General features: G+C 45.6%; 3 protein-coding genes and 1 long non-coding RNA gene across 11 annotated transcripts in view; 3 read left to right on the plus strand and 1 right to left on the minus strand.

Moving 5' to 3' along the window:
• Nucleotides 1–26,268, minus strand: part of ALKBH2 (alkB homolog 2, alpha-ketoglutarate dependent dioxygenase) — a 31,034-nt gene that overhangs the window by 604 nt on the left and 4,162 nt on the right. Inside the window, exons 1-4 of one of the 5 annotated variants that reach the window (XM_083584011.1) lie at nt 5,904–6,008; nt 5,287–5,444; nt 4,511–4,843; nt 3,259–3,457 (exon numbers count right to left, since the gene is read on the minus strand). In XM_083584011.1, the coding sequence (XP_083440137.1) occupies nt 3,259–3,457; nt 4,511–4,799 (488 nt within the window). In that variant the 5' untranslated portion in view covers nt 4,800–4,843; nt 5,287–5,444; nt 5,904–6,008. Of the gene's footprint in view, nt 1–3,258; nt 3,461–4,510; nt 4,844–5,286; nt 5,628–5,903; nt 6,009–26,268 lie in introns of those variants that run through there. The other 4 variants (XM_083584007.1, XM_083584010.1, XM_083584008.1 and 1 more) reach the window with 4 other exon arrangements.
• On the plus strand, nt 6,014–12,130 carry UNG (uracil DNA glycosylase). 3 transcript variants are annotated; one of them, XM_083583997.1, is made up of 7 exons: nt 6,014–6,146; nt 6,672–6,869; nt 8,292–8,387; nt 8,993–9,090; nt 9,268–9,356; nt 10,482–10,660; nt 10,999–12,130. In XM_083583997.1, the coding sequence occupies exons 1-7, from the start codon at nt 6,057–6,059 to the stop codon at nt 11,137–11,139; spliced, it is 891 nt and encodes a 296-aa protein (XP_083440123.1). In that variant the 5' UTR covers nt 6,014–6,056; the 3' UTR covers nt 11,140–12,130. The 3 variants fall into 3 exon arrangements, with proteins under 3 accessions (XP_083440123.1, XP_083440122.1, XP_083440121.1); XM_083583995.1 differs by lacking the exon at nt 6,014–6,146 and having other exon boundaries at nt 6,453–6,869; XM_083583996.1 differs by lacking the exons at nt 6,014–6,146; nt 9,268–9,356 and having other exon boundaries at nt 6,396–6,869; nt 10,999–11,138.
• LOC310748323 lies at nt 13,506–25,439 on the plus strand. Of its 2 annotated transcripts, none has more exons than XR_014541294.1 (3): nt 13,506–13,528; nt 14,043–14,199; nt 24,983–25,439. It is a non-coding gene; the product is annotated as an uncharacterized lncRNA (long non-coding RNA). The 2 variants fall into 2 exon arrangements; XR_014541295.1 differs by lacking the exon at nt 13,506–13,528 and adding an exon at nt 13,635–13,822.
• Nucleotides 16,674–19,445, plus strand: LOC310748309 (ubiquitin carboxyl-terminal hydrolase 30-like). Its single transcript, XM_083584023.1, has 3 exons — nt 16,674–16,898; nt 17,917–18,025; nt 18,406–19,445. The coding sequence occupies exons 1-3, from the start codon at nt 16,769–16,771 to the stop codon at nt 18,668–18,670; spliced, it is 504 nt and encodes a 167-aa protein (XP_083440149.1). The 5' UTR covers nt 16,674–16,768; the 3' UTR covers nt 18,671–19,445.

Consider the following 26,268-nt stretch of genomic DNA (forward strand, 5'->3'; position numbering starts at 1 on the left):
CAGTAAGCCAGCCCTGCTGCTGTGTTTGGGGTGCTGGTCTCCTGCTCCTTCTGTTCAGGGGGCAACAACTAGACCTCTGCCCTGAAGGTCCTGCCCCAATGGTTCCACAGGGGAAGATCCACGACATATCTCCTCCTTTCCAACTTAATCTGTACTATACCATATGGATTTCCTACAGGCATCTTTTTGGCCACTGCAAGAACAGGATGGTGGACTAGACTGGTCATTGGCCACCAAATATTTCGGAAGAGAAAACGAATTACTTAAATGCACCAGTAACAGTGATGGAATTACAACAGTTAATTAACCAGATAAAAACAGGTAAATCGCCGGGGTCAGACGGTTTATCAGCGAAGTACTATAAAAACTTTAAGCGCTTTCGGCACAGCCTTTGAAAGATGTAATGAATAAGATTTTGAATACAGAGAAAGTATCAGATTCTTGGAAAGAGGCATATATTACATTAATTCCAAAACAAGATACAGATTTAATATCAGTAAAAAATTATAGGCAGGTATCTCTGCTAAATAATGGTTATAAACTATTTGCCAATAATGGCAAATCATATGAAGATGGTGTTAAAAGATTTAATTCATCAAGATCAAGCTGGCTTTCTTCCTGGCCGCCAGATGAATGAAAAGCAAATGGCTTTAATGTCTGAAGATGCAGAGAAGGCCTTTGATAATGTGTCATGGATTTTTATGGAAAAAAAACTATAGAAATGATGAACTTTGGAGAGTCATTCCTTTGGAGAATTGACGCGACTTATTCAGATCAACAGGCTATGTTGATAGTGAACAATGTGATAACGGAAAAATATAACAAAAGGGACAAGAAGGGGATGTTTCCTGTCACCCTTATTGTTTATATTAATTCTAGAAACCCTGGCGTGATAGAATAAAAGGTATAACAGTAGGGTGCAGAGCTTATAAATTGAAAGCATTTGCGGATGACCTTGTGATAACAGTAGAAGACCCGATGGTAAGTATATCAAGGGTCTTAGAGATAATTGCTGAATTTGGTCAGGTAGCAGCTTTCAAGTTGAATAAAAATAAAATGAAAGTATTGGTAAAAAATGTGACCGTTCAATAAAAAAGAGACTTACATCGAACAACAGAATTGACAATAGAAAAAAGGGTGAAATATTTAGAGGTATGGTTGACAACTATATAGCCACTTGGAAAGAAAAAAAGAAAAACCTAAAGGTATGGAGAAGGATGAACTTATCACTATGGGGAAGAATATCAGTAATGAAAATGAATGTATTGCCGAGAATGCTATTTTTATTTCAATCAGTACCCATTATCAGTAGAGAAGGACACTTCAAGCAGTGGCAAAAAGTTACCGTATTTTTTGCACCATAACACTCACTTTTTTCCTCCTAGAAAGTAAGGGGAAATGTCTGTGCGTGTTATGGAGGGAATGCCTACGGGTGGCATGCCTACGGATTTTCCTCCTCTAAAAACTACATGCGTGTTATGGTCGGGTGCGTGTTATAGAGCGAAAAATACGGTACTTCTAAATTTATCTGGCAGGGAAAGAAGCCAAGGATTAAATATAAATTGTTAACTGATGCAAAGGATAGAGGCGGTTTTTCCGGACTTGAGGTTATATTATGAAGCGTCCTGTCTCTGCTGGCTTCGGGAGTGGATAATGTTAAAAAATGCAGGCATTCTAGATTTAGACGGTCATGACAACAGATTTGGGTGGCATGCAGATCTCTGGTATGATAAGACAAAAGTGCATAAAGGTTTCCTAAACCATTTGGTAAGAAAATCAATTTATGTAGTATGGGAGAAATATAAATATTTATTAGACCAAAAAACACCTTGGTGGCTTTCCCTGCTAGAGGTGAAATCTGTGAAAAAATTAGATGCAAAAAATGAATGGGCAACTTATAAAGAGCTGTTAACAAAAGAATAACAATTGAAAATGAGAAATTTGAGGATATAAGACTTATTAACTGACTGGTTACAGTATCACCAATTAAATGATGCATTTAGAATGGATAAAATAAATGGTTTTAGTAAAGAATTTTTGAAAAAGATTTGTTGGAAAATAAAGTGAAAATACTTTCTAAAATGTATACTGTTAAATCTGTATTGATACAATGGGCAAGGGATATTGGATATAATATACAATTGGCGTCATGGGAAAAATTATGGAGGGAAGACTTAAAATGTACAGCATGCTGTACGTTGAAGGAAAACTCTATGAAAATGATGTACCGTTGGTATTAAACTCCTACTAAATTAACAAAAATGTATAGAACTACTACAAATATTTGTTGGAAGCGTAAAGAGAAAGAAGGCACCTTCTACTATATGTGGTGGATGTGTAAGATAGCAAAAGCATTGGAAAATAATTTATAATGAGTTGAAAAAAATGTTTAAAATAACATTTGTGAAAAAACTAGGTTTTTTTAAAGGAATTGTAGGTACAAAAATACCAAGGGAGCAGAAAAGATTGTTGTCAGGCACTGGGGGCTTGGCTTTCTCCCCCCCCCCCCCACTTTGGCTGCGGATAAGCAGGACAAAGCGACAAGAGTCCCTTACCATTTAAAGGGTCTTTAATGATCACAGGAAAAGAACGAAGCATCCATTCCCGAGATAAAGGTGCTCCCAATTAAGCTTCCCTCCCCGGCATCTCACAACCATTGAGCCTTCTGCATAGCAACCTAATCAGCTCTCCTTGCCCTTGGAGATAAAGGCTGGACACTCTGCAGCAAAGTGGAGTCCGTTCTCTCTCTCTCTCTCTACTTCTCCTAGCTGTTCCCCACTCAGCTCTGCCCAGCTGTTATTTTCCGATGTAACATGAACAATGGTATAAATTGAATATTAAAGATAAATAGATAACTTTATAGGATGCAAGTGGGAAAAGATTAATAATGGAACCCATGGAAGGGTGGCAGGAAGTCCAAGGACTCAGAGAATCCTATTTTTTATCATTATGACTGATATTTGAATGTAAATGTTCAATGCAAAAATGAATGTCCTTTTGTTCCCATAAACTCAGTATCATGTAACTCTGCTGGCAGTGGCTGGTGGGAATTGTAGTCCAAAAACATCTGGAGAGCAGCAGTTGGCAAACGTAGTCAAGGGCAGCTCCTGCAGAATTGCAGTAGGATGTCAAGCTCCTCCTGCACTGCCCTCTGTATGTCACAACAGCAGCCACAAGTTAGTGTAAGGGATTGGGCATGGAGAACTGGTTCCCTGGTGCTCAATGCCATACTAACCACCACCACCTGCCCAACGTTACCTGTTAATGAGAACAAAATTGAAGGTGTCCCCGGTGGTTAGCTGGATTTGGTCTCTTATGTGATCCAGAACTGGAATCCATGGCTTGGGTGAGAAAGTGACACCTGAGTATGTGTACGTCAAGCCAGCATCCCCGTAGGTCACTTGTTTCCTTGGGATGTTGTGCCACTTTCCAAATATGTGGAGTTTAGTGAACTCTCCTGCTTTGAAAAAAAGATGACAAACTCAAGATGGGCTTTCATAACCAGATGCAGGGAAGAAATGCCACCAAGTAAAAAATTCCCCTGAGAGCAGTGGTGGGGAACCTGTGGTGGCCCCCCGATTCAATTCATGGGGCCCTCTGGACACTGCGGTTGATCTCTGCTTCCTGCATCACCACCCCTCTAGAAATTGCTTTTCCTTCCATGCCGTGTGTGTGTTTGTGTGGAAAGGAGAAAGGGAGAGCAGGAGAGACAGATGTAGAGGAGAAAACCTCTTGCCGCGAGTTGGGAGAGGCCAGAGGGAGAGAAGGGTGTGGGGAGAGAAGAATGTTTCACACAGAGACATGTAACTCTGCAAATTTAACCTGGTACGTTCTGCATGCAAAGCAGGTGCTCTACAACTGAGCTATGGCCCTTCCCCATTAAACAAGCCTCTTCACTGCAGCCCCCTGCCCAATGGCCATTCAGTGAGAAACTGCTTCTCAGCCTGGCTAGTATTATCATTACTGCCCCTGAAGACGGTTTGGAAGCTTCAGCTGGTGCAGAATTTGACAGTCAGGTTGCTCACTGGGGCAAGACGGTTTGAGCGTTCACACTGATCCTGGCCTGATTGCACTGGCTGCCAGTTAGTTTCCGGGTCCAGTTCAAAGTGCTGGTTTTGACCTATAAAGCCTTAAACAGCTCAGGACCACAATAGCTACGTAATGGCTGTTTGTGGAATGCTCTCCCCAGGAAGGTTTGCTTGGTGCCTTCATTATACATTTTTAGGCACCAGGCAAAAACATTCCTCTTCAGCCAGGCTAATTAAGATTCTACAGCCTTTTAAACGTGCTGTTGGAGGGGGAGTTATTGTTTCGTTTTTTACTTTTTATTTTGTGCTTTTATCTTGTATCTTTATCTTGTGAACTGCCCAGAGATCTTCAGGTGAAGGGTGGTATATAAGTTTAATAAATAGTAATAGCCATAAAAATGAGGAAATCTATTTATAGTATGCTCCAGATAGCCCTGCCGCACAGAGAATTCATGAAAGATTCAAAGATCAGATCTGTTTACCTTCAAAATATTCCACTTCCTTTTCAAGCTCCTGGAAGATCCTGTCAGCCTCTGCTTTGTTGAAAAGGATCCTATAATCGCAGTTTAGCCCTTCTGCCCGGATGTGTTTCCATGAAGCACCAACCAAGGGAGTCTTGCTTTCGTGGGATGCATCCAGCTTGGGCCTCTTCTTGCTTCTTCCACTGGCTTCCGCACCAGAGTCAGCCTCCTCCCGCTCTGGCCCAGGGGACTTCCTCTTGTTCTTTGTTGCTGTGGTCTTAAGAGGCCCCCGGACAATGAATTTCTCCATCGCCAGTTGCTACGCACCTCAATCAAGGCTGTAGGAGGGCAAGCCTGTGATTGACCAGAACCAGATTAGATATGCCTGGAGTGGGGCGCTCCTGGCTGTGGAGTGCTCTTTTTACTAATATACTTGCAGCAGCTGGAAACTATAATTTGTGGTGTCTGCAAAGGATCTCTTTACCCAAGGGATGGGGAGCCTTTGGCCTGCTGGATGGTGCTGTATTCCAATTCCCATCAATCCTAGCTTGCATGACCAACAGTCAGGGATAACGGGGGTCACAGTCCAACAACATCTGCTGGCACCTGGCTGGGGAACATTGACTTGGACAAGCTGACATCTGTAATTATGGAGGCTGGCAAAATGGAACCTCCGAGTTCAGAAGCAATGTACCCCTGTATACCAGGTGCCGGGGATACATTGTAGGGGAAGGCTGCTCTTTCATGCCTTAGGGTTCAAATGCTATGCTACGGCTGCCCTCCAGTGCCCGTCTTACCTCCTGCAATGCCCAGGATATTCTCCAAGGCTCCTCCTGGAACCGAGGCCAGGGAGCTTCACTGCCTGAATCCTCTTTCAGGTGCCACCTTCGTCTCCTTTCCAGTCACTCCTTGCAGCTCCTCCCTTCCTGCCAAAGGTACTAACCGAGAGCCCTGCCTGCTAGAAAGAAAAATGGTAGTGTTGTTATTTCAGAACAAGACAAAGTCTGTTCGCTCCATCTTGAGGGCTTCCCAAGCATCCTCAAAGCTTCTCATGAACGTAAAGTCAAAATTGCAAAACATAACCTAGGAGCAGCACAGGCGCAGTTTCCAATATTATTTTTGATTCTCCTTTGATGGTGATCTGCGGAGGCGGAGACAGAGACACTGCTCTCTCTTCCCACGGCACTTTCCCCCTAACGCGCATGTTCATCACGCAAGTCGGCAAGCATGGCGTGCAAGGGAAGGCCTGTCGCAAGGAGGACGCTCCTTCTGGCCATTTCCTCCCTTTGCCGCCGCGGACCCGCCTTCCCAGAAGAGGCGCTGCGCATGCGCCCAAGGAGCGGGCGGGCGGGCGGGGCCCAGACGCTCCTCGGCTGCGCATGCGCGCTCGCTTTGGCGCCAATTTAAAGCGTACCTGAAGCGGGAGCGAGCGGCGGCGGCGGCGGCGGCGGGTCTTGCCGCGAGGGGCCGAAGAGCTGAGCCAGCGGCTGCTGCGCCTGCTGCCTTTCCCTCGGCGCCCTTCTCTCCCGAGCTGCAGCGCCGGAGCCCGTCTGCGAGCGGAGCCACCATGATCGGCCAGAAGACGCTGCTCTCCTTCTTCTCGGCGGCGCAGGCCAAGAAGCGGAGCCGCTCCCCGGAGTCAGTCGGGGCCGCTGAGGTACAAAGGGAACCAGGCGAGAGGGGACGGGGAGCTCGCTCGCTCGCTCGCTCGAGGGGCTCGCTTCCAGCGGGGGAGAAAAAGGCGCCTTCCTGAGGTACCGGCCAATGGGAAGCGCTTTAGCCGCCCTCAAGCCAATGGGAAGCGTCCGGGGGTGGGACTAAGTCCGACTCGGTGCTCTTAACCAAGAAGAGCTAGGGCTACCTTAGCAACAGATCAACTGAGGGCAGGGGCTTTCAAGCAGAACTGCGATAGGGCGAGCGGGCTGCAGGGCTCGGGACCGGCGGCCAATTAGGAAGCTGTTTTGATGGCCCGTAACCAATGAGAAAGGAAGGGGGCGCTATCTCGCAAGTGATAGGCCGATACACGGCGCTTTTGGTGTCGCTGGCCAATTGGGCGCGAAAGTCGCCCGTGTTTCGTTTTCTCATGGCGGCGGCGGCGGCGGGCCCTGGCCTGGCGTCGCTCCGCTGCTGCCTCGCTCCTGCTGCCGCTTGGCCGCCCCTCACGCGCTTCTTCCGCCCGCAGGCAGGCTCTCCGAAGAGGTCGAAGGCTGGCGCTCCGTCCCCGCCCCTCAGCCCGGAGCAGCTGGAGCGGATCCGCCGGAACAAAGAGGCGGCCTTGCAGAGACTCGCTTCCCGCCTCAGCAGCCTCGCTCCTCCGGAGGTCGCGCCGGACTGGAGGCTCGCTCTCGCCGGGGAGTTCGCCAAGCCCTACTTCGCCCAGGTGGGCCAGGGGCGGAGAGGAAGGCGGGGGGCTGCCATGGGCAGGGCAAGGGGGAGCTGCGTCCCGTCCGATACGCGGCGGCTCCCCAGGATGGGTCTCAGCCCATCTCCCCTACCTGACGGCCTTTGAACTGGAGAGAAGGTCGATTGCAACGCACCTGATGCGAGCAAAGGATGTGCCCCCGCACGGAGCTGCAGTCCGGGCCACTTTAATAGATCCCCCCTCTTAATTTATTATATCGAAAACAGACCTGCTGTTGCTGTGCTGTGTTAAATGGACTGTACCAGAATCTGCACACTTGCCTGCCTTGGTGCCTATCTCTTTCCTCCTTTACAGACATGCATTTCTTCCCTTTCTGTTTTATGCCACGTCGATAGCTTATTCAGTACTTGGTAGCAGACTTCTATGCTTGTTACTCGCGCAAGTGTGCCGCTGGGTTCAATAGGGCTTCCTAGTAAGTGTGTGTAGGGTTATTTATATATTTATGATTAAAGTTTTCCTTGGCTTAAACACCTTGTCTCTTTTTTCAAGTTGTGCTGTACAGTCTTTTCTACAGATCAGTTACATTGTTGAGTACAGTATAAGGTTTGGGAGAGGAGGGGTGGTGGTGAAATTGTGTGTGTAGGGTTCTAGTCCTGCAACCTGGTCTTTTGTATGTTTGCATGGAAGCGGTTCCTTCTATATTTCATGGAGCTAGCACCCATGGAAATTTACATAGGATGTGGTCTTACTCTCCTTGTGTATACTGTATTTACAGAATAATTAAGTGGTTATTCCTGTCTACCTTGCAGGCCCAATGTGGCATTAACAGTTCCTCCAAAACCATTATTGATCAGCCTTTAGATACGAGAGAGATGCAAAAGTATTTAGATTTGATCTACCCTGTCTCAAGAAGCTCCTGGTGGCTAGAAGTATTTTGTTAATTATTGAGCATGTATCTTGCTGCAACTGACGTTGGAGTCCATAGATGTTAGGCAAGAAGCTGTGGCTAAAAATTGGAGAGGGACTCCAGGGTCATCACTTGTCCTGAAATGGGAGGCTCCACCTTGCAATGTTCCCCTCACTTTCAAGCATGTTTCTCAAGTTTCTGTATCTCTTGAAAGTTCAACACAACTTTTCTGAAAACTCAGCCGCCTGGCTTATATCATGGGATCCAATTTCAAGTCTGGGTGAAGCAAACTCTTCACATCTTTAAAAACAATTGGTTGGCTGGCCTCTCTTTAAAGCCTTGGGCATTAATGGGATGTATTGACAGAAGAAAGCTTTATGCGTTAACTGAATTGAAATTTTAAAATGACTGCTTGAAACACAATATTGTGTGTGATGCCTAGGTGCTTGTGTGCAATCAAACCGCTACCTACTTAACCTGCTGGCCCTCCTTAACCAGGATTGGAAACTCTCTGCTTCTGTTTCCCACAACAGCTAATGGACTTTGTTGCTGCAGAGCGAAAACGCTACACAGTGTATCCAGCTGTGCATCAAGTCTTCACCTGGACTCAGATGTGCAGTATCCGTGATGTGAGTAAACCTGGTACAATCAGCCCTACATTTATTCTACCTTTTCCTTCAGGAGTCACTAAGTTGTCAGTGATATCTTCTCTTTTTTCCGCCTCTAGATAAGCGTTGCACTTTGTGTCTGCATTGTTTTGAAAACCATGGGCTAGTAACAATAATGTTTGGTGCTGCTAGTTGCATTTTGGCCTCAGAATGTTTTGCATACACTACTGTATCTAAGTTGTCCTGACTGTAAAGGGAGGCCACTATTAGGTAATCCAATTGGATAAATGCTAGGTGAAGCTGAAAGGGGTGGAATGGAATGGTGGGGCTTCCTTAAAACTACCCATGTTCTGAGATTTGAACATGGAGCTTTTAACCAAGCACGCTACATAATAATAATAATTTATAATCATTTATTATTTGTACCCCATCTGACTGGGTTGCCCATGAACTGTGGTGTTTATATAGTTGTCTCATTGGTCTTCTCTGGAACACACGAGAGAAAGAGCAAGGGATAACCAGCCACGTACTGTGTCCTACCAAAGGGACGTATTAAACTGGGCAGAGATGAATGACAGCAGGAGTGATTGTATTGAACAAATTTCCGCTTTTGTAACTTTGTTCAGGTAAAAGCTGTCATCTTGGGCCAAGACCCATATCATGGACCCAACCAAGCACACGGACTCTGTTTCAGCGTCCAGAGACCAGTTCCACCTCCACCCAGGTAAGATTAGGCTTTAAACTTTGTGGTCCTATTAGGACCAGATATGCAATACTGCCTTTCCATTAGTCTTTCATTTGCATAGTTATCACTAATATGTTGTTATGTTATAAATGAAATCCCTATGATACAAATGCATGAGATGAAGTCTGTCAAAACCTTTCTGATTTTTGATCGTAGCCTAGAGAACATCTACAAAGAACTGGCTGAAGACATAGAAGGCTTTTCTCATCCTGGCCATGGAGACTTGACTGGGTGGGCTAAACAAGGTGAAGCAGGATCAACGTTTGTTGGGCGCTTTTCCCCCTGTGGTGGGCTTCCCCCAGCTGCTATCATGTGTGTTTGTTTCACCTTCTGGGTACAGATTGCTTCTTTCCAGAAGTCAGTCATAGTACTTGCAGCAGTGGATGGAGAATTCCTTTCAGCACGCCCCAGATTTTAGCAAGGAAACAGCCCCTGAACATCCAACACAATCCCAGCCTCCTGCTGCTTCAGAGAGGCTAGATCTTGCTGAAAAGAGCAAGCTTAGCTCAAATACAGTGGTACTCCGGTTGCGAACGGGATCCGTTCCGGAGCCCCGTTCGCAACATGAGCAGAACGCAACCTGCTTCTGCGCGTGACTTCATTTTGCACATCTGCGCATGCGCGAGCGGCAAAACCCGGAAGTAACCCTTTCCGGTATTTCCGGGTCGCCGCAGGACGCAACCTGAAAAAACGTATCATGAAGCAAACGTAACACGAGGTATGAGTGTACAGTACAGACTTTACAGAACAGTGGATAGTTTTGCTGCTACATGCAGCTCCCTTACAGAACAGCTGCTTATTACAAAACAAAAAAAAATTTTTCCTTCCAGTAGCACCTTAAAGACCAACTAAGTTAGTTCTTGGTATGAGCTTTCGTGTGCATGCAGCTGTGATAGCTGTGATAAGCCCACCACCCATTCCCACCACCCTTCTGAGTAATACCCCTCCCCACCTTCTCACTATATAGAAGGATCTGGCAACTTCTGTTTCAGTGTATCTGAAGAAGTGTGCATGCACACGAAAGCTCATACCAAGAACTAACTTAGTTGGTCTTTAAGGTGCTACTGGAAGGAAAAATTTTTTTTTGTTTTGACTATGGCAGACCAACACGGCTACCTATCTGTAACTGCTTATTACAAGTTTATACAGCCATTAGCATTAAATTAAACACACAAGCTACAATAAAATGCCCTCAAATACGCTGGGAGGTGGGGGTTGACCTCTTCTGGTGTTGCAGAATTTGGCTGGGATAAACATATTTTGTGTGCAGAGTATTGATCATTTGCCCTTCCTAGCAGCAAAAGCAGCATATTTTTATTTAATGTTTTCTGCATGCTTGCTCACCCTTTCCTGTTTCATTTTCAACCTAGGAGTACTGCTACTCAATGCTGTTCTTACAGTCCGAGCACACCAAGCCAACTCCCACAAAGAGAAGGGCTGGGAGCAGTTCACAGACGCAGTGGTCTCCTGGCTAAACAGCAACTTGGATGGTGTGGTCTTCATGCTTTGGGGGGCTTATGCTCAGCGGAAAGGCAGCTCTATTGACAGGGTAAGTGCACCGTTGCTTTTCCATTCCTCTGGAAATGACACTTGTCTGGACAGTGGGGAAAAGGCTGGAAGCTGGTCTGTGTGGTATGCAGCATGGAATCTAATCCTGAGCTTGGATTATGGCCTCATGCAGCACCCATTAGAGTACATTGTTTTAAAAGGGTATTCTGGGACTGCAGAACTGGGATTATTAGAGGATGGGCTCAGGTTTGGTTAGTGTTTCTGTTAAATGATATTGGTCCATGGAACAGCCGTACAAAACCTAAGATTCTGCAAATGTGGTGGCAGTTCAGTGGGGCAGGATGACTACAAGGTCTTAACATCTCTGATTTCTTGCAGAAACGGCACCATGTCCTACAGACAGCTCACCCTTCACCCCTGTCAGTGCACAGGGGTTTCTTTGGCTGTAAGCATTTCTCTAAAACAAATGAATTGCTGAAAAAGTCTGGGAAGAAGCCCATTGATTGGAGCACCCTGTGACACAGAATTTGAAACCAACTGTGTTTGATTCTTAGAGTACAGTCACTACTTGGGAATAATTCTTTGGATTTGTTTTAATTGAATGTGCCAGATCAAAGAGTCTACTCCAAATCTCTTATTTTGGAGTAGCTTTGAATTTAATGGAATTAATCCTGAAAATGTGTTTTTTACATTTTTGGTGCATTTTGGGACAAAAATAGATTGGCTGAGATGTTAGCCTTTTTATGTTCACTCTGGCTAGTGCCAAGGAAGGCATTCCATTCTGTTATTAGCTATTGTAAAATGGGCTTGTTGGTTTTTACTCCCCATCTTGTACATCTAATGTTGAGGGAAATGAAACCACCTTTTCATATATATTTTTACACCAAAGAATTTCATTTTTCATTTTTGGCCCACTCAGTGAAGTATCCATTTAGCAAACTGTTTATGGTGTACAAATCAATGTCTTATTTAGTCTTCTAAGCTTGTCCTTTTATTAGTTGTCAATTAAAAGTTGCATCAGTTGCTGTGAACTGTGACCCTGTTTTCTGAGGTCTGCAGGAATTAGATCAGCTGTGGCAAAGTCAAAGGATTCCAGTTGCTTTCTTCTTATTGGGATAGGGAAAGGATGGAGCCAGATGTTGGAAAGCATTGCCTGACCTATAGGAGAAACGGGGTTCCCAGTGCTAATGATGGTTGTGTTAGGGAAAACATCACACATGAAAATCTTACTCAGCCACAGTTGGCAGCTAAACTTCTGTTGCAGGTATTGGGCTTGTAGGAGCCGTCATTATCAACTTCTGTAAATTATAAGAAAGTCTGGCATACCCTTTTTATGTGCAAATTGCATAATAAGATATTCTGTTCTGGTATGTTTTAAATACCAAATTATGACTTGTACTTGTGGTGGTTTTTTTACTCTTTGTACCACTAGGTGACAACAATGCAACTAATTTTTTTTACAGTCACTGTATATTTGTTATAAAAATAAACATATTTGTTATTTACTGTTTGTTGGCTGCCCCCACTGCTTCTTTTGCATATGTGTTATTAAATTTATTGCCCACATTTCACCAGCAGTTCCCAGGGTGGGTTGCAACAATTTAAAATTGGGAATTAAAAACAGTTAAAATGTATTGCATATGCAAGAATAAGGTGGATCCTGAAAACACAGATTTCAGGCGCCAAAGGCCAGGGTAACGCAATGCACTTTAAGCACTCACCAAAAACTTTATAGTGAGGCAGCCAGATGCACCTCTGGGAAAGGAGCACCACAGCCGAGTTCTACAGACTTATTGAATTACAAAAAATCTCGGCAAGTTTCCAATTAGTTATTGAAATGAGAATGACTGTTAGCTAGCGAAACACACTGTACCAGAGTTGTTCATGCGTAGTGGGGTCCAGATAGTATTATCTACTGAAAAGGTTAGGATAAGATACCATATTTCTAAGAGGTTGCCAGCATCTTGGGTGGAGCATTTGACTGGCGAGTTTCTCCATTAATGCTACTGTCCACACTCCTGAGAAAACTGAACTATGCTGAAATGGCTAAAATGACCGAAAGAATCAGTAATCGGGAAGACCAAAATTTTAATAAGGAATGGGGGAAATGTATAACTTATCTTAATTGTAAATAGTTAAAATCGTTAGTAGGATTGGAATAACACTTGTAGTTTAAGGTTGAATTCTGGACATAATGGCAGAGATAAAGGACTTGGAGTATTATAAAAGATGCGGGAGGAAATTATGAATAATCGCCAATAGCACAACATTTGTAGGGTGCCCAGCTGGGCACCTCCTTTGCTGGAAGACGCATCCCTGTTCTGATCTATGCAGATGATGCAGCAATGCAGTGGTACCTCGGGTTACATACGCTTCAGGTTACAGACGCCGCTAACCCAGAAATATTACCTCGGGTTAAGAACTTTGCTTCAGGATCAGAACAGAAATCATGCTCCGGCAGCAGCGGGAGGCCCCATTAGCTAAAGTGGTGCTTCAGGTTAAGAACGGACCTCCGGAACGAATTAAGTTCTTAACCCGAGGTACCACTGTACATGGGTAGGCAAACTAAGGCCCGGGGGCCGGATGCGGCCCATTTGCCTTATCAGTCTGGCCCGCGGATGGTCCAGGAATCAGCGTGTTTTTACATGCGTAGAATGTGTGCTTTTATTTAAAATGCATCTCTGGGTTATTTGTGGGGCATAGAAATTTGTTCATCCCCACCCCCCCATATAGTCCGCCCCCCACCCAAGGTCTGAGGGACAGTGGGCCGGCCCCCTGCTGAAAAAGTTTTCTGACCCCTGACCTTTTAGAACACATGACATGACAAAGTGGAATATGGAATGCTGCAGCATTATGCACTTGACGTGGAACCCAGACACTTTCTTCTGAAGGTGAAAGGAGTAGAGACGTAAGCCGTTTCTTCTTTAATGGAAGATCAAGAAAAACTTTGCTATAAACTTTGACAAAAATAGTTATGGACAAGTCTGTGCTTATTTACTTACTTACTTACACACACACACACACACTTGTAGTCTTATAGCCCGTGGAAAGATGGGCTATACATATTTTAAATAAATACCTGACATGGGCAAATATTTTGATGGAGGAAGTAATTTTTCAGGAAGAAGAGCAAGATTATTGCTGTAACCTCTGAAATAATGAGAGTCAGAATTAGGGAAATCAATTTCTGATTGTCTTGAATGTACATTCTGTTTGGATGTGTCTAATAAGCCTCCTTCTGAACTGCTGTGCACATGACTAGAAAATCAAGGGCAGAGCCCTGCTAAACTTGTTTTGCTGGTGATCTCAATTTAGTTAGCACCACAGAACAGGCAGTTCCTTCTTGGTTTCAGTTTATGAAAGTTAACAGTAGAAACTGACAAATTCTTTTGTACTCCCTCCCCCCTTGTCCTGTCCCCCAGTGTTACAAAACGTGGGTTAACCCAAGCAGGATGTCTACCAAGGCATTTCAGAATGAACTCTATGCTCTTGGTAGCAAGCTATGGCTCAAGCTCGAGGGACTACCCAAGGCTGAACCTTGGGAGATTGTGTTCTTTTTCTTCATCATCTTGTTCATTGGTACGTATGAATCATGCTTGCAACTTTCTGAGCTCGTCAGATGGGTCTATTTTGTCATTCAGGAGCTATGAATAATCTATTCTTTTTTTTGAGCTTTTCTTTAATCTACATGGTTTCTGATTCCTCAGCAATTGTGATGCTCAGGACAGGCTTTAAGTAAAGGTTTGTAAGAATTCAGTGCAGATCTACGCTGCTAAGTTTCACCATACAATATAAATTCTACATATATATATATATATATATGAGAATATTTGTGTGGCAGAATCAGGACTGGCAGCCAGCCCCTAGGTTCTACAGCACTTAAAGTTTCAAACTGAACTTTATCATATGAATGGCATGGGAGTCAACATTTACAGAAATGGTTAACTCTGGGTCAAATGGTAGTGTTGCTTTGGGCTACCGTACTACAAGATTATGCATGTACAGTTTAGAGCTAACAGCGGAATCTCCCAGCATAAAGAGAACAAGGGTCGATTCACACATAACTTCTCATTACTTGCATTCTGAGATGAATGTAGGAAGTGTGCATATCCATTGCAAAGCAGCATATCCAAAGCAGTATGAAAGCTCTGCCTGTGACAGATGTTCAAATATGAAACTGTCATCAAGTGATTAACATGCATGTGTCCAAAGATACACCAGGTGGCATGGAGCAGTTCCTGAAACAAGTGACGGGGTAATTAACAACCACAGATACCGAAGAAAGCTGGTAGATATAAAAGCAACCGTGTAATGTTTCCTCTGTTGAATTCCAAAGAAGAAAAGCCTGCTTGTGTACTGCAACAAATCCTCCCCCTGTTGGAATTGGGAAAGAGCCAGATGAGCCTAGCCTTCTTTCAGCTAGAACTCTGGGCTAGCCTGAACTAAAGCTTTATTTCCTTTGCCCTTCACCTGCTGGTACTCCAGTTCTTTACATTAGAAATCAGCTGTACCTTTAAGAACAGCTACTACCACTCATATTCTGTCTGATTTGCAATGGGGTTTATAATCATTGTGCAGCTCACACCATCCTTTGAGAACTGTCAGTATTATTTCTGTCTCGCTGATGTGCTAGGAGTAATAGTCATTGTACAGCGGAGTGGGTTAGTGTTCGCAAGTTTGAAAGCCATGCAAAATCCTTCCCCAACCCCTTACAAGAATTTCCTTTCCCAGTCTCCGCTATAGCCCTAGTGTTGTTTATGTCCTTTATCCATTCCACTTCCCAGGCCTCAGAGAACCAGCTGCTTCTTCCTTTCACTCCCTCCCCCTGCCTGTATTTTCTAGGAACCCATTACCTTGACAGTGATCATGACTGCCTACTCTCCACTCCAAGCCTGGGTCCAGCTGGGAGAGCAGGAAAGTGCAGGTTACTTTTTTTTTTGTAGGTGCCAAAAGCAAAACAATGAAAAACAATGAGCAGAATTTGGGCATGCTTGTTCTAGAGCTCTTGTTGTTAGCAACTCTTGTGCCCTCTAGTAATTCCAGAGGACACAAGACAAATCTAAAAGCCACATCTGTCCCTTTCTGGTGAGTCTATTCACTGTATTAGCAGGTTGGGTTGCTCTAACTCCTGGCTAGCAATTCCAGAATCTAATATTTTCTCGCGCTCTCTCTGCCTTTCAGTCACGGTACTTTCCATCATGGTGACAGCTTGCACCGTTTGCTGTGACCACTCCCATACAAGATCCACAGCTAGGAGGATCCAAGTTCGCCCAGCAGACTGAGTGTAAGAAGGGTATGAAGAAAAGGGTGTTCTCATCCTGAAGGAAAGTTCTGAACCTGAGGTAATATTTCTGGGTTAGTGGAGTCTGTAACCTGAAGCGTATGTAACCTGAAGCGTATGTAACCCGAGGTACCACTGTAATCTTAAATGCTTCAGCAATGCTTATATTTGTATGTATTAATATGGGCTACTAGTTGAAGAACTAAACAACTAGTCTTAAGTTTGGTGGTTTTGGAAACCTATAGAATTATTTGTTTTTCAAACACATCTGTAGTGCGTAACAGTGGTTTCTGTGGGCCTCCCCACCTGTGTGAGAAGCGACGGATAGCCAAAGGAACATAACCTGCCTTTGGGCTTTGTGCGAAAACCAACTTTCTGCTTGTGGTGCTTAGACTCCTAATTTCTGATTACATGTGTGCACATATGTTGACTTGCACACCATTCATTCCATGTCTGGAAAATTAGAAATACTGGTGGATTTTGAATAAAGCTTTTAAAGAGTGATTCAGTTTGGCATGGTTGGTGTTTCATTGGGTGGTAAGACCTTGCTTCAAACCCCTAGGCAGCTATGGCGGCCTACCATGCAAGATAGTTGTGGAGAAAATGGGGTAGTTCATGTATTCCGGAAACAAAGGAGGCAAAAGATTTGGCAGTTGTAGTCCAAAGCATCTAGAGAGCACAAGGTTGACGAAGGCAACAATCAAGCCTTGTGTGGCTTCTGTGCTGGAAACCCTCTGCCTCTATGGCGTCCACCACGCATCTTGGAACTAGGACAGCCACCTTCCCACCCCTTTCTTGCATTTTGCTCCACAGCTACCTCAGTGTCTCTGTATCCACCTACAAAGGCTGAGCTGGTCCAACCATGGCATGCCCCTGAAACGAAACGAGCATGTGCAATTTGGCGAGTTCCTCATCATGGATGTCTACAAGCACCGCTTCCCTGCCCAGAAACCCAACCCTGCAGGCAGCCCACAGGCATCACCGGACCCAAAAACCGGTAGGCAAGCAAAGTGAATGAGGACTTGGAAGGGAGAGAGCCAGCAGGGGAGTTAGTCCTTGTGCTAAGCCAGTTCTTTCCAGAAGCTAAGAGGTGAAAGATTTGGCAGGTCTGTGGAAGACTGTGGGTCAATATGATTGGCCCACCCAGGGCTCCTTATCCTAGAATTGGAAGAGACCCTGAGGGTCATCTAGTCCAACCCCCTGCAGATGGCCATCCAACCTCTGCTGAGGGAGGTCATCCACTGTGAGAAGAGGGTGCTGGGCTAGATGGGCCACTGGCCTGATCCAGCAGGCTCTTCCTACACATAGGACCACGTCAACAAGGCTGCACCCATCTGCCCTCCACCAGATGTGGCATCTAACTTCAGCTATGGGGCAGGTCAAGGCGTATGTGTGTGTTTATATTGGAATTGACAACTGGGCTGGCCAGCCAGACCTAGCTTTATGCCAGTCTCAGATATGAAAAGGTTTAATGTCCACCTCCATGTGGCTTCCCTGGGAAAGATGTGTGGACAAGATTCTCTTCCAGCTAGAACTAAGAGGGGTAGTGGGGGGCCCATTTCTGGCCCTGCTCTGTGTCTGGAGGGAATGTGATCTTGCCTGGACAGAGAGGGCTATGTGTAGAAACCTAACTTTTCCATGGCTGGAATGGAGCCAGCTGTGCAAAGGTAAAGGAACATCTGTTGCTGCACTCCCTTTGCCATCTGCTCTCCACATTGCTAGCAAGCAGAAGGGAATGTGGCCCTCTGGCTAGAGGGCTGCCACCCCTGGTTTAAAGCCGCCTGGAAAAGCAGTTTGTACCCCCACAGAAGGATCAGTTTCCCTGCCTCGTTGCCTGGAGGCAATTCTTGGTCGCCATAGGAAAGCAGCCATGTAGCTGTTTACAAACCAACTTTCAGAGTTTTAAATAAAGGACACCGTACAAACCAGGCACAGGAGCATCCCCTTCTGTAATAAGCAAGCAACCAGTTTTAATAATAACAACGATGCACTATGATTTTGGGGTCTTTTCGTAGATGCGGAACAGGCGGGCAACAACAAATCCTCTTTTATGAATGGTACCTGCTCTCCATCCTTCCTTACATCCCCAGTAGCTTTCCCCTACATGACAGCACCTGACTGTAGGTAAGTAAGAAGATTTGAAACTACTTCTACCTTTTCCCGGAGTGACCAGTAAATCTCCAGAGTCGTTCTAATGTTCCATCATGCCACTGATATTTTCTGCTGGCTGTCTGGGTCTCCCGTATCAAAAGTGCAGTGAAATCCTGACCTATTCAGGCCCAGCACACGTTTGCCCGCTTGGTTTATCTCAAGTCTGGATGCTGCTACAGGAGCATGGAAAGCAATTTGCAAATGGAGCCGTTGTTGCTTAACAAGGCCCAATCCCCTCTAGAAATAGGCCCAGTAGTCCATTCCGTAGAATGCTCTTGCTCATGGCAATACAAAGGGCACCATTGCTGCCTTGGACTAAACCAGACTTCCTGTGTTTTTCCTTCATTTGGCAGTTCTCCATCATATCTGTACCGCCTGATGGCCGTTGTGGTCCACCATGGGGACATGCACTCAGGACACTTTGTCACGTATCGCCGATCTCCACCGACTTGCAAAAGCATGCTAGCCACCAGCAACCAGTGGTTGTGGATTTCAGATGATGTGGTGCACAAGACCACGTTGCAGGAAGTCCTTTCGTCCAGCGCCTATTTACTCTTTTACGAACGTGTCCACTCTAGACGGCAGCGCCAAAGCCAGGAGCATCGAGCTGAGGAGTGAAATGAATGCAGATCCAGCTGGTGTGCTTTTCTGAGGACAATGGCACACCCTCTGTCTTGCCATGCAAACGTCTTCCCCTACCTATAAACTCCTGGTCAGTGGTCTTGTGTTTGTGTGGCAGGAACAAGCACTTGGTATCAAAACATTGTGCCCTCCCCTCACCCACTATGGCTATGCACAGCAGCATTAGAAAAGTGTTTTTAAAGTGTTAATAATCTTCTCAGCAGACTTAAAGACCTTCTAGCATCCCACTTCCTGTGTTGTGATGGAATTTCTTTGCGCGAATCAGTCAGATGAGCAGTTGCAAAGAACTTGTCCTAGTGAAGAAGAGAACCTACAAGTGCCTTGATCGTATTTTGAATCCAGACAGAACTGGCTGTGTCAAGCGGGGGGACGGGGGACTTACCACGTGGCTGCTTACCTAAAGTTCCCAAGGGGGAGCAGGCGGTGGTGTGAGAATGCGTGACTTGGCTGTGTAGCTGGGAATCTACTGCTGACTCCTCACGTGGCAGCCTCAAGTATGTGTGTGCAAGAGAAAAGCAGAAAGTGTCCAGCTTCTTTCTGCCTTCAGTGATGTTTTAATGACATTGTCAAAACGATGATGCAATGAGCTGATAATTATGTCACATTTTCTCTTGAGAGTCCAGCTTGGCAAGGAATGCAACAGCTTTTCCTGTTTCTGGGTGGTTCTAGCACCATCCCAGGAAAAACCCTCCTCTGTGTCTTGATTTGAAGTCTTCAAACTTTTGTACAGAATAAACCTGTTTCTGCCAAATGTAGACTGCTGTTTTTGCTTAAACAGCTTTGTGTTGGTATAAGTGAAAACCTGTTCATGTCTATGTGAACTGGTCTTGTTGCTGCATAAAACGAGTTAAAAGGACCCTGGCTTGGTACTAATAAACACAGGTGTGTCACGCCCCCTAAAGAGAACACCCCCGTGTTGACAACTGCGGTGGTTCTTCTTCTCTGCCCTTATGCTACCCTGCATCCCTGGCCTTAGCACCTGTAGTGGAAGCACAGTCTGCCAGAAACTCTCAGGCTAGGATTTGTGGCAATTATTCTTTCCCCTTCAAAGTGCTGTAGTTTACAAGCACAATGACTCTCCTGGGCAGCAGCAATTAGTCACAATAGGATCTTGGATTTACTACTCATTTCAATACCATGTGGCAGAAAATCTACCAATCTGCTTTTCAAGGAGCTTTTGGCTATGAGAAGTTTCCTTTGTGCTGCCAGAGTGAACTTCTGCCACACAGCCCTGAGAGGTCATAGGCCCAGCCTTAGCTTCCTATGGCTATTTCATGACTTGCAAAGTCAGTAAATATAGGACTAGGTACCCAGGACTCACCCACACCCCTCTCCCCTTTTCTGAGGCTCAGAAATTGCCCCAAGGGCTCCCCAGAGTGGGTTGGTTATGGTGGCATGTACCATACTTCCATTAACCTTTCCAACAGGCAGGAAACGAGCTATTTCTTTCCCGCCTGTGGTCATCTGCCATGGCTGTTTCCATAACTGAGTCCTTAACAACCAAAAGAACCAGGAAGGCTGCTCTATCCAGTATCACTGGAGTGTAAGCCTGCAGCTAAGATGCCACTTTTGCCTTTATCTTGCTGTACAGCACTATGGGTTGTAGCCAACTATGTCCTACTCAGAGGAGACCCCTGGAAATCAATGTCCATTAGAAATTGCAAAGATCCTTAAATTATCTATTATGCTAACAATAATAAATTTGTGTATGTTTATTCAAAACCTGCCAAGGAGTCCAATTCATTTTGTTGTTGTTTTAAGTAATTTGTAAAAAGTTCCCATTCTTCTTTAAAGCTACAATTGTCCTTGTCTCGCAGTTTATTTCAATTTCGCCAGTTCCGCATAGTCCATCAATTTCCCTTGCCACTGTTCTTCATTCTTCCATCCTTGTGCTATCAAGACTCTTGCCGCTGTTGTCACATACATAAATAAGTTCTTTCATTTCCTCGGCAGGTCTTTTCCTACAATCTCTAACCAGAATGCTTCTGGTTTTTTTGACAAATGTTAGTTTAAACTTTTTCTTCAACTCATTATATATTATTTCCCCCAAAAAATTAATTTCTCTACATTCCCACCACATATGGTAAAAAGTCCCTTCTTTTTCTTTGCATTTCCAACATGCATTTGACCCAGTTTTATACATTCTTGCAATCTGTACTGGTGTTATATACCATCTATACATCATTTTCATATAATTTTCTTTCAAAAGAGAGCAATCTATAGGTTTTAAACCTGTTTTCCACTATTTTTCCCAGTCCTCAAATAGTATGTTATGATCTATATCTTGTGCCCATTTAATCATGACTGATTTCACCTTTTCATCTTTTGTTTCCCATTCTAGCAAAATACTATATGCATCCTTCAGCAACTTCACTTTCCCTTCTATGACTTCCTTTTGAAATCTAGAAGTAGTGTAACTAAATCCTTTCTTGTCTTCTTTATATATCTCATGTAGTTGCCTTTAATGTAGCCAACTCTGAAAATAGTCTTTTATTTCCTCATACTCTTTAAATTTCCATTTTCCTTCTTGATCCTTTAGCAAATCCCTATATGTAAGCCATTTTCCTTTTTTACCAAGTGGCTTGAGCAATAAAGCTTCAAGTGGTGAAAGCCACCAAGGGGTCTTCTGGTCTATTTGTATCTCTCCCAAACTCTCATTAATGATTTCCTAATTATATGATTGTAAAAACTTTTATGTACTTTTCCTTTCCCATACCATAAGTATGTGTGCCATCCCAATCTGTTGTCATGGCCTTCCAGATCCAATGCTTCTTGCTTTTCCAGTTTTATCCAGTCCCTAATCCATACCAAACAAGCAGCCTCATAGTACAATGCTACTGTGAGCCCAAGCGCTTTGCTTAGCCAGGCTGGTCAGGAAACAGACATGCCGCTTCAGTCACCCAGTTTTCGCAGAGGGGTGAAACGGAAGGAGGAGAGGCGGAGATTTGGGGTGGCCAAGTTCTTATGTTGGGGGGGGGAATGGAAAGGGGCACTCCCGGAATGTGCAAGTGACTGAGACAGATATGAACTTTGGGTTCCTGCACTGTACATAGTTTGCTCTAAATAAAACCTGTAAAAGACAGGTTGGAGTCCTGGCTGTTTACTCGCAAGCAACCACCTGCAAACCTGACAGTATTCCGGTAGTCACTGTGGTTGCTTGCGTGTAGCAGTGCAGAGCAGCACAATGGATGAAGAAATTGTGCACCAAGTAGCAGCCCTGAGGCAGAGAAACACGGACCTGGAAGGGCTCGGAGCCAAACTGGAGGAGTGCAGAGCGCAGGACCAGCAAATCAGGGCCACTCTGGTGGGGAGATAGGTACTGTCGCTGGTGAGCAAATTTAGTGGGAACCCTCAGGAATACCTTGCCTTTAAGACTGAGATCAAATACGCCCTGGACTTGCAAAGGAGGGAGTTTGAAAATGACAAGGAGAGGGTTGCCTTTGTGGTTGCTCATTTAGAGGGGGGCGCCAGGGAATGGGTGAGCTGAAAACAATGCCTTCCAGGACTTGGGAAATTTTTATGAGGCTATGGACGCAATGTTTACCAGCGAAATACAGGGCAATGTCATGCAGCAGGACACAGATGGAAACATTCACCATCCCGCAGAGCCCATCACCCAGCCCTTCCCGGCTAGCTTTTATTAGCCAGGATCGCAAGGATCCAGGAGACAGGTGATCGGTTTCACTTGTTCAAGCAGCCTGTCCACATCCTCAGAGGTAACAGATTGGAATTGATCCCATGCAACTTGACTAGACAGAACTCTAGCACTCTCCCCCCAGGCCCTGCTCCCACAGTGGAGTCTACCTCCTTCCTAATCTGAGCAACTATCTGCAAAAAACTTTGCAAAATCATCAACATGGGATAAAACATCTCTATCACTCTCTGGAAACTATTTGGATCCATTAAGTGGCGGGGGTGGACCATCCGAATTGGTCCCACCTCCCTGCAGAGGGGAAGGTTGTAGAGAAGTACAGTTGCACCAGGAAGTGATCTGACCATGGCACTTCTTTTGTTTCACTTTTACTTAGTGTCAGATCACCCACATCCATAGAGGTGAACACCAGGTCTAAGGCATGTCCGCGACTGAGTTGGGCCAAACTTATTCAGGGACAGCCCCATGGAGGCCATGCTTTTCACAGTGTTTCATAAGATTGAGCGGGTCTACTGTTTCAAATATCTGGGGGTAGTTTTTCATTCTGCCGGCAGTAGGAAAGCTCATGGGGATCATGCTGCTGATATTGCTCAGAGGAGCTCATCTGCAATCCTTTAATTTCTTAAAACCAGAGGTGGGCACTATATACCTGCAGCACTCAAATTATTTGAAGCCAAGCCAATAGCACAACTTCTCTATGGTGCCCGGCTGGGCCCCTTCTCCAATTTTGCACCACTAGAACTTGTACAATCCAAATTTCTAAGATCAGTCCTCCAAGTCCCAAAATGTGTCTCTAATGCTGTCACGGTCCGAGTCAAAGTCCCTGCTGAGGACGTCGAGACCAGGGGCGAGATGGCAGGGTGGGAGCAGGAACGAGAGCCCAGAAGTCAGGAAGCCAAGAGTCCGAGGGTCAGAGAGCCAGAGTCTAGAAGCCAAGGGTCCGAGGGTCAGGAAGCAAGGAGTCACAAAGTCAAGGGTCCAAGGATCAAAAAGCAAGGAGTCAAGGAGCCAAACGCAGCAAGGCAGGAACTGTGTTGCTGTGGCAAAGAGCCAAAGGGAAATGCTGACCTTATATCCCTTCCCAGCTCTTGCCACCAGGTGCTGTGAGTTACCAATCAGCCTCACCTGTGTGGCCGCGCCTTGTCTCCTCAGAACAAACTTAGGAAGGCCCCAGTCCTGCGAAGTCCTACTCATCACAGGGCCTGGCTCCTGCACGCACTCCTGACAAATGCCACTCTGAGACTAGACAGACTTCACAAAAGTGGAGGCTAGAGAGTGGGTGACTATACTCAACTACTGGCTCAGACTGTCTCTATTTCCCCTTGGCCTTATCCCACTAACTATGAGTGATGATTTTCAATCCACATGGAAACAGGCAGTGGCAACTAAAAACTCATCCCTGGGCTTCTCTCCAGGTCTTCTACTCAGCATGGGATATGATCAGGCCAAAGCACTCATTAAACAACATGTAGCAGACATAGAGCGCCAACTGGATCTAGCCAGGACCCCAACTTTTATTGCCAATGAATCTATCAGGTACTCTGCCTCCCTCATGGCATATCTAACTAAACTTGAAGTCCTAAGCATCGGAGGGCCTTTACCCTGGCACAATGTCACACCCTCCTCTCGGCTGTCATTGAAGGTTGATATAGGAAGAGAGACAATGCCGCTGTGATTCTGGACAAACAGAAACAATAGAGCATGTGCTTCTCCAGTGCCATTTGTATTAGCCTCATCTACCCACTCATCTCCCCATAAGTACCCAGGGTGCACAGGGCAATTCTATACCTCCCTGCTGCTTTCAGATACCAACCCTGCTACAACATACAACGTTGCCAGGTTCTGCATAGCAGTGCTCAAAATTTGTCGGATCATGACCTGCGCCACAAACTAGATTTAATGAACACTCATATTGGAGTGCTTTGTAAATCGATAGCCATAGCCTTTTATATACTAACCTTTTATGCTCTTCCACATCTGTTTAATGCTCCTAACCCTTCTTTTAGATTCTTTTAGCTTCTTATAGTTTTTTATATTTACCTTCTGTTTTAATAATTTTAGCTTTCCAAAATGTTTTACAGATTTTAAATGATTGTACCCCACCCTACTTATGCTGGTCTATGACCGTAAGAAATATTTTATTTGATTAATAATAGCCCCCCCAAAAAAGGGGAGGGTGGAAGTCCAAAAGATTCCTAGGAATCTTGTTTTTATTATTTATGTTTGATATATCTCTGTAAAATTTTAATTTGAAAAACCAAATAAATAAATTTGTAAAAATAGAAAGGGGGGGGAGAGGGCGGAACTGAACTGGCTCAGTCAGGCAATATGCCTTCTGCACAATTTCAGATGGAAGTTCTTTGCAAAAGAAGAAGGAAAAATTAAAGTTTAGGGTTTTTCAGATTAAATGATATTTGTTAAATTTTCAGCAGCACAAAAAAAAATCCACAAAAATGGCAGCAAAAAGTTAATGTACAAAGCATTATTTATCAATGTGGTCTGTCCACAGGGTTATATTCACTGTAAATGACATTTATTACAATGTATCGCCACTATCCCTTCTACAAGAAGTCATGTTTTTAAGCTAGTTTTGCTTCTATGAATAATTCTGTCTTCCTCTATGCTTCTTCCTTAAGAAGCTAAAATGATTTCTGTGGCTGAGGGGGAAGCAGACCCCAATCTGCAACACATACATCCCAAGCAGTGCTTGTAACCATCAGAAACTATCTCTAGAAGGAAAACAATTACTATCCCCTTTTAGGCTTTTTGTAAAGGCCAATAAAAGAACAACCACCACACCATCAAGACAAGCATGGATGGCAGACTGGAGTACTGGGCCCAAGCTAACAAAATGAATTTCAGTGGGTGTAGATGTCAGGTTCTGTACTTGGGCAGGAAGAGCCAGCTGCACATATATAAGGTGGGGGACACCTAGCAGTACATGTGAAAAGGACAGAGGACCACAATCTGAACACGAGTCAACAGTGTGATGCAGCAGCAAAAAAAGATGAAGAAAAAGCTATTGCTAATCTAGGCTGCCTCAACAGAAGTATAGTGTCCAGATTGTTATGTACAGTGGTACCTCGGGTTAAGTACTTACCGTATTTTTCGCACCATAGGACGCACTTTTTCCCCTCCAAAAATGAAGGGGAAATGTGTGCGCGTCCTATGGTGCGAATGCAGGCTTTCGCTGAAGCCTGGAGAGTGAGAGAGGTCGGTGCGCACCGACCCCTCACGCTCTCCAGGCTTCGCACACCTCTCTGCAAGCAGCGGGAGCCCAGCGCTGGGCTCCCGCTGCTTGCGGAGAGTTGCCAGCATGCCGAAGCCTGCGCGCGCTGAGATCAGCGCGCCCAGGCTTCGCGGACCTCTCCGCAAACAGCGGGAGCGCTCCCGCTGCTTGCGGAGAGTTGCCAGCATGCCGAAGCCTGCGCGCGCTGAGATCAGCGCGCCCAGGCTTCGCGGACCTCTCCGCAAACAGCGGGAGCGGTCCCGCTGCTTGCGGAGAGTTGCCAGCATGCCGAAGCCTGCGCGCGCTGAGATCAGCGCGCCCAGGCTTCGCGGACCTCTCCGCAAACAGCGGGAGCGGTCCCGCTGCTTGCGGAGAGTTGCCAGCATGCCGAAGCCTGCGCGTGCTGAGATCAGCGCGCCCAGGCTTCGCGGACCTCTCCGCAAACAGCGGGAGCGGTCCCGCTGCTTGCGGAGAGTTGCCAGCATGCCGAAGCCTGCGCGCGCTGAGATCAGCGCGCCCAGGCTTCGCGGACCTCTCCGCAAACAGCGGGAGCGGTCCCGCTGCTTGCGGAGAGTTGCCAGCATGCCGAAGCCTGCGCGCGCTGAGATCAGCGCGCCCAGGCTTCGCGGACCTCTCCGCAAACAGCGGGAGCGGTCCCGCTGCTTGCGGAGAGTTGCCAGCATGCCAAAGCCT

This window comes from Podarcis filfolensis, assembly GCF_964270895.1.
Source record: "Podarcis filfolensis genome assembly, chromosome: 13".
Classification (NCBI taxonomy): Eukaryota; Metazoa; Chordata; class Lepidosauria; order Squamata; family Lacertidae; genus Podarcis; species Podarcis filfolensis.